The 8180-nt window shown below is 40.8% G+C and overlaps 1 protein-coding gene across 2 annotated transcripts in view; it reads right to left on the minus strand.

Annotated features, from left to right (window-relative positions):
• The window catches only part of Gdap1 (ganglioside induced differentiation associated protein 1), a 25880-nt gene extending 17918 nt beyond the window's left edge, over positions 1-7962 (minus strand). The window contains exons 1-2 of one of the 2 annotated variants that reach the window (XM_028769941.1): positions 7751-7962; positions 6134-6326 (exon numbers count right to left, since the gene is read on the minus strand). In XM_028769941.1, coding sequence (XP_028625774.1) covers positions 6134-6326; positions 7751-7867 — 310 coding nt within the window. In that variant the 5' untranslated portion in view covers positions 7868-7962. The remainder of the gene's footprint in view (positions 1-6133; positions 6327-7750) is intronic. The other variant, XM_028769942.1, reaches the window with a different exon arrangement.
• Positions 7963-8180: the final 218 nt, after the last annotated feature.

Raw genomic sequence — 8180 nt, forward strand, 5'->3', positions numbered from 1 at the left:
AAGATAAACAGGCTGAGAAAGAAATTAAGAAAATGACACCCTTCACAATAGTCACAAATAATATAAAATACCTTGGTGTGAATCTAACCAAGCAAGTGAAAGATCTGTATGACAAGAACTTCAAGTCTCTGAAGAAAGAAATTGAAGAAGATCTCAGAAGATGGAAAAATCTCCCATGCTCATGAATTGGCAGGATTAATATAGTAAAAATGGCCATTTTGCTAAAATCAATCTACAGATTCAGTGCAATCCTCATCAAAATTCCAACTCAATTCTTCATAGAGATAGAAAGAGCAATTTGCAAATGCATTTGGAATAACAAAAAACCCAGGATAGTGAAAACTATTCTCAACAATAAACGAACTTCTGGGGGAATCACCATCCCTGACTTCAAGCTGTACTACAGAGCAACAGTGATAAAAACTGCATGGTATTGGAACAGAGACAGGCAGGAAGATAGATGGAATAGAATTGAAGACCCAGAGATAAACCCACAGACCTATGGTCACTTGATCTTTGACAAAGGGGCTAGAACTGTCCAGTGGGAAAAGGACAGCATTTTCAACAAATGATGCTGCTTCAACTGGGGAACAACATGTAGAAGAATGAAAATTGATCCATTCTTATCTCCTTGTGTAAAGCTCAAGTCCAAATGGATAAAGGACCTCCACATAAAGCCAGATACACGGAAACTAATAGAAGAGAAGGTGGGGAAGAGCCTCGAATACCTGGGCACAGGGGAAAAGTTCCTGAACAGAACACCAATGGCTTATGCTTTAAGATCAAGAATTGACAAGTGGGACTTCTTAAAATTGCAAAGCTTCTCTAGGCAAAGAACACTGTCAATAGGACAAAATGGCAACCAACAGATTGGGAAAAGATCTTTACCAATCCCACATCCAATAGAGGGCTAATATTCAATATAAACAAAGAACTCAAGATATTAGACTCCAGACAACCAAATAACCCTATTAAAAATGGGGTACAGAGCTAAACAAAGAATTCTCAACAGAGGAAATTTGAATTACCAAGAAATACCTTAAGAAATGTTCAATATCCTTAGTAATCAGGGAAATACAAATCAAACCAACCCTGAGATTCCACCTCACACCCTTCAGCATGGCTAAGATCAAAAACTCAGGTGATAGCAGATGCTGGGGAGGATGTGGAGAAAGAGGAACACTCTTCCATTATTGGTAGGATGGGGCGGGTGGCTGTGCTTGGACAGCCAGCGCGCCGAAATTGGCCTCTATTTTGAGTGTCTGTGGACATGTAGCAAAATAGAGGTAAGGGAGCGTATGCAGGGCATGCGCTGGGAAAACAGGAGTCTAAACGTTGTGTCCCGTTGGAAATGATTCTTTCATTTGTGGAGTTCGCCCCACGTTGGGCACCAGATGTTAGGCGTGCGCTCCAGTCACAGGGCAGTGGAGACAGAGCGGTGGTCTCCAGACAGCGGGCGTGCAGAGCCGACCGGGGAGAGAAAGACTTCTCATCCCCTGTCCTGTGAGCTGGTGCGCAGCAACAAGAGACACAGGACACAAGCCAAGCGGCTAACTGCTCGCGCCAGCTCACCGGACAGGGGATGAGAAGTCTTTCTCTCCGCAGTCGGCTCCGCATGCCCGCCATCCAGAGACCGCTGCACCTGACATACAACCACTCTGGAAATGATTCTGGCTGTTCCTCAGAAAACTGGACATAGTATTACCTGAGGACCCAGCTATACCACTCCTGGGCATATACCCAGAAGATGCTCCAATATATAACAAGGACATATGCTACATTGTTTATATGTTACATATGTTTATAGCAGCCTTATTTATAATAGCCAGAAGCTAGAAAGAACCCAGATGTCCTTCAACAGAGCAATGGATACAGAAAATGTGGTTCATTTACACAATGGAGTATTACTCAGCTATTAAAAACAATTTATTCATGAAATTCTTAGGCAAATGGATGGAACTAGAAAATATCATCCTGAGTGAGGTAACCCAATCACAAAAGAACACACATGGTATGCACTCACTGATAACAGGATATTAGCCCAAGTATCCATCCCTTGTGCAGTCACCAAAGGTAGACACTGATGTGGATGCCAAGAAGTGCATGCTGACAGGAGTCTGATCTAGCTGTCTCCTTAGAGGTCTGCCAGAGCCTGACATATACAGAGGTGGATGCTCACAGCTAATCATTGAACTGATCATGGCATTCCCAATGGAGGAGTGAGAGAGAAGACCAAAGGAACTGAAGGGATTTGTGGCTCCATGTGGAGAGCAACAATACCAACCAAGCAGAGCCCCCAGAGTCTAAACCACCAGCCTGGGAGCACATAGGGAGAGTCCCATGGCTCCAGCTCTATATGTAGGGGAGGACGGCCTTGTCTGGCATAGCTGGGAGAGAAGGTCCTTGTTCCGGTTAAGGCTGGATGCCCCAGTGTTGGGGAATTTGAGGGCAAGCAGGTGGGAGTGGGTGGGTGGGTGGGTAGGTGGGGGTACACCTTCATAGTAGCTGGAGGAGGGGAGATGTGATAGGGGGTTCCTGGGTGCGGGAGAAATGGGGAAAAGGGGATAACATCTGAAATGTAAATAAAATATCCAATAAAAAATAAAATAAAGGAAAAGAAAAACCAGTAAGTAAATAAATAAATATATAAGTACATCAACTTGAGGCATAGGATCACTTGAATATGAGTTTGCTTTTACACAGGAAAAAGGATACCTGGATCTTCTCTCTTTTAAGATTCCAGTATCTCTGGGACTAGCTATCTAAATAATAGCCTTTAATAATAGCAATTGAGAAGCAAAGGTAGATGAAATGGGTATTTTTCAGCCCCAGTACCATTTCTTTAATATCCTTATTCATTTGTATATTAAGCTCAAGTCAAGAAACAGAAGCTTTAAAAAACCACCACATCCACCACTGGGGGCTAGCAGGGTAGCTTAGTGATAGATCACTTGCCTAGCATACATGAAGCTAGCTGTGGGTTGACTCCTAAAACTTCAATCAGTCAATCAGCCAATCAGTAAAACAGCACTACAAAGCCCCATCCAGGCTGGCAGATATTTCAATAATTCATTCACTTTGTTCATTCAATAATACTTATTAAATATCTATTCTGGAGTATCTACTTTCAGGAAGCATAGGGGCCACCTTTTAATAAGGTAGTTTCTGACCTCACAGTGACTTAAAAGTAATTCAAATATAAATAAGTAAGACAAGAGCTTATAGCTGGAGGGCCAACTTAATGTGCCAGAAGGCTGTTCATCAGTGTTCTTTAGTGCAGTGATTAATTCATCTGCAGGTGCGTTTTACTTACCATCTTCTAGTCATAACTATCTCATTACTGCATAAGAATATTCTGTAATTTCAAATCTTCTACTTGGATCAAGATACATTATGTAGTGAACCTTAGCTCACATATAGTAGACACATTTTAAAGGTATTTATAACAATCTCCAGCAGTGTAAAACTTAAGTTAGTTCCTTCTACTGACAAACCTAAGGACTGAAAATATAAAGTTTTCTTTTAAACTTTGGCAACATTATCAGTTGCAGAGATAAACAGATCCAACCAGCTAATATTTCACTCATTCCTCTTCCCAGGAAGGTAGTTTCCCAATTGGAAAAGATGAAAAAAAAAAAAGCCAAGTTGGCAGTACGTTCTAGAACTTTCACAGACAGAGTAATTTGCAGCAATGCTTTGAGCAAAACACGGTAATTTATAGCATTAGTCTCAAGTTGTATAGCACATATAAATCACTTGGGATTCTTGCTAAAACAAGATTCTAACCCAACAGTTTTGCTATAAGGTCAAAAACTCTGTGTTGTAAACAATCTCTCAGATGGTGCCAATGATGCTGGTGATGATAGTGATGAAACACACTTTGACAATAGGATGGCATTTGGCTCTTTTCTTACTTCCCTGAGTCCTTACTGGTAGATGCTAGCTGTCTGGACTAAGATTGTAGTAATGTGTATGTTTGTTGCTTCTTTAAATCTCAATATCCTGAGGTAAATTCTATCTTAACCTGCAAATGGGTCTGGTTGTCATATCTGCCCAAAACTATAGGTGTCTTAATCTTTTTAATATTCCCCAATTGGATAACTACTCTCCTGGGAATGCAGAACATGAAGTAAGATTTAGTTGGATTTGTTTTACCTTACAATGGTAAATTCCATCACCCAGTTCATTGATTACAAAAGATCTTCAACAGGGTACCAGCACCATCAGGCCAGATGTGAGAACTGACAGCTCCACCCCAGACACTCAACCAAAACTGAAGCCTATGATTCCCACATTCCCACCCTGTCTCTCTGCCACAGTGCTTAATCTCAGCAATAAAGTCAGCATAAGAAATACTTACTGAGAACAACCTGAGCTATTGAAATCTACTTTAAAAAACAAACAAACCAACAAAACCTATTTTACCCTATTTGGCTGTGTTCTATATATAACTTAACAAAACTCAGATTATATTTTAGCTTTATTATCATATAATAAAAGCAAATGCTAAGGAAATTTTTAAGAAAATAACTATAATTAACATTTACTATAAAGCATTGTTTCTTATGAGGTAAGCAAGAAAACAGACAAAAGTGAAGGAAGACCTGGAATAATGATTAAAGTTGTATTAGTTCAAACAATGTTACCAGAGATTTAAGTATTATTTCTCATGTATTATATAGGTAGTATATCTGATTATATAATATCTAACATTACATGTTGTATATAATACATGAAAATTAATGTCTAAGTATCTCAATTTTAGTCATTTAAAATAGAATTCTTACAAAATTATTTTTGCTTTGTCCCTATCACTATAATCAGTTTTCCCAAGAAATACAAATTAATAACAGTCTTATCCATTTCCAGAAAGCTCAAGGTTGAGGAAATGTATATTAAATCAATTTGTCTCCATTTTCAGCACAGTCCCCCATATATAAATGTATAAGGATGGCTAGTAATAGTGAAAAGTAAGTAGTTTTTTACACGGTTTGGTTTAGGTCAAGGCCAACTTTAATAAAACTTCAGATAGAGTTCTGAGTTATCAACACTTAAATTAAGAAAAATGGCACTTCTCCACTCATATAAAAAGACTACAGTTTCCTAGGCTATTTCCCCCATGAGGTCTAATCCATTTTCCTCCTAGGTACCTTAAACACTTTTTGACCCATTAATTTTCTTCCATGGCTCCCCTAATTTTGGGTTGTATGCTGAGCTTAATTATCACCAGCACAGCAGGAGATAAGCAGCTGGAGCACTTGGAGAGCAACATCTGGCAGAGAATTAAAATGAAAGCCTGGAGCCATGGGCTTCACTCTCAGTTCTACTAGTGGTAAGCCCTGCTGCTGTGCCAACCTGGCCCTGTTACCAAGCTACAGTTGACCTGAGGGGGCTGTCAACAGAAACAAGCAAGACCATTTGTACGTGGCAAAGAAAATGGCAAATGGTATGGGCTGAAGACTTAGGAGACCAAAGACCCTGCCATAAAATGGTTACATTATCTTAGACAAACACTCTATTTCTCTTTCCTCACATGCAAAATGGAATGACTAGCCTCCATGTCTCTCAGATTCTACACCTGTTTCCAATGAGTTCTCTTGGCAACTGACTAAAATCAAAATATAAAATGCCTGGCACATAAGCAATCATAAATAATCATTAATACATGATACATGTTTAAACCAATAATTCTGTAGAAAGGATAAGAATTCAAATTATGCAAAAGTAATGAGAGGAAAGAATCCAAAGTGCAGGCACAAATGATCTTCCATTCTCCAGTATTGATTCTTCTTTTTCTCATTTTCTAAGATAAAAATCATTTACACAATATATACTAAAAACCAACACCATGAATCTTACTTTAAAGCTAATAAATTGCCACCAGGACAAGTGCAAATGAATTTGAAAGTTTTGATATTAACATTGAAACTCCACTTGAGATTCTTTCACACATTAGCACAGGCTGATTTTAATTTTGGATTAGGCCTACATTTTTGTGCTTATGGAAATGGAAAAGGTTTTTAAATCACTAAACCATCATAATAAAATAGGGAGGGAGAAAGAGGGGAGGAGGGAGAGAGAATGGGGGTGCTTATATTGAAAATCAAGAAATCACAAATAGCCTTAACATTACCATCCAGGAAAGTCTGCTCAAGATAATCAATGATCTGAGTGGCCTCACAAATTATGTTTTCCCCGTGGATAAGGACAGGCACTTCTCCAGTTGAGTTCAAACGCATAAACCAAGGCTCATTGTGCTCACTCAGGGGCAGACTTACATCATGTTCCTCGCACTTCAATGCCTTTTCAGCAATTACCAATCGCACCTGCAAGAGTTCACAGGGGTTACTGCTGTTCTCACACTCCCTGGATATAGCTAAACAACCCTGGTTGGCTTCCTGAGCCTGCAGCACTTTAGAAAATCACTTAATGAAGTCTGTTCCTAGAAGGAATAAATAAGAAGCATTCTGGCAGCTTATTGCTAGCATTATAGAAGAAAACATCAAGAATGAAGATTATCTTGTGTTCATTACAGTCGTTCTTTCTTCATCACCCCTGTGGTCTTTGTGCCCTAAACCAAACTATGTGTTCTCCCCAGATGTACAGGACTGGAGAGCTGGCACAACAGTTATGGCAGTGGTTCTCAATATGAGGGTCAAACAACCCTTCCACTAGAGGCAGACATCAGATGTCTTGCATATTAGAGATTTACATTACAATTAATAACAGCAGCAAATTTACAGTTATGAATAGCAATGAAAATAATTTTATGGTTGTGTTCGCCACAACATGAGAAGTATAGTAAAGGGTCGTAGCATTAGGAAGATTGAGAACCACTGGTTTGAGGGAATGTTCTGCTCTTGCGGATGACGCAAGCTTGATTTCGTGCATCCACATTGGGTGATTCACAAGGGCTTGTAACTCCAGCTCTAGGTGAACCCATAAAAGAACCACCTTAAGTACAAATATATGTATGGACGTTTGATAAAGAGTGCAAATGTGGGAAAATAGAAGCAATTTCATTCCCTTGGTGAGGGCGGTGCCTTTACATGATTTTGTCTTGCTCCCACACCACATCCCCCCTTCAGATGCTAGGGATTACCAAACCTTGGGCCTGCTAGGCAAGGACTCTATCTCTGAGCTAAACACCTAACTTCTTTATTTTATTTTATTTTATTTTATTTTATTTTATTTTATTTTATTTTATTTTATTTTATTTTATTTTACTTTATTTTATTTTTTAGGGAAGAGCATGTCATGGTGACCCAAGACTGCAATCCCAATAGTAGAAGAGCCGAGATAGAAAGGTTGCTATGAATTTGAGGCCAGCTTGGTCTACCCACCAAGTTCAGGTTGGTTGGGCAGGGTTTGCATTTCGAGACCCTGTCTCAAAACTATAATTTATTTATTTTCTTTCTTTCCTTCCTTCTCTCTGGGGGGTTGGGAGGAAAGTAGATCAAGGGGTTGCAGGAAGACACTTTTTCTTCCTTCCTAACTCTCCAGGGCAAAACCTCTAGGCCAAATGCAGAATGCGATGCTTCTTAGTGGCGCTTCCTGAGTGGCAGTGCCTGCGTCACCGCCTTCTCAAACCATCTCGCTTCTGCTCGTCCGCACTTAGTGCATCCCAGCTCTGAATGCACCCCAGCTCTGAAATGCACCCCGGGGTCCAGCCGCTTGGAGGCCTACGCGGCACGCCAGGGGAGCTGTCCGGGTGCTGAACCAAGAGCGGCCCTCGACTACTGGCGTTTACCTTTTGAGAGCTGAAGGAGTGCGTCCAGTGGTATAGAATGAGGCGGACCTCCCCGGCAGGCCGGCCTTCCGCCCTCAGGGGCACGCCCGCCCACGCCTCGTCCTGCCTCCGAGCCATTTCGGGGTGCAGGGACTCCGGCAGCTTCGTCGGAGAGCCTGCTTTCTGCAGAGGCTTACTGCAGAGCCCTTTGGTTTCCGCAAGGCCCCCCCCTGTTGCGTAATGGACGTGCTCTGCGGACGAACTGGCTTCTGGGAAATGTAGTTTCTCCCCAAGGAAGCTGTGCTGCCTAGTAGGCTGAGGTCCTTGAAAAGTCATCTGTGAGATGTAATGGGATGACTTTTTTCCTTTTACTTAATTATTTATTTTTGTACACTCCAGACTTTATTCCACCCACCCCCATCCATCCTCTGACTATTCCACATCCCATACC

This window comes from Grammomys surdaster, unplaced genomic scaffold (assembly GCF_004785775.1).
Source record: "Grammomys surdaster isolate TR1022 unplaced genomic scaffold, NIH_TR_1.0 64, whole genome shotgun sequence".
In the NCBI taxonomy this organism is placed as follows: Eukaryota; Metazoa; Chordata; class Mammalia; order Rodentia; family Muridae; genus Grammomys; species Grammomys surdaster.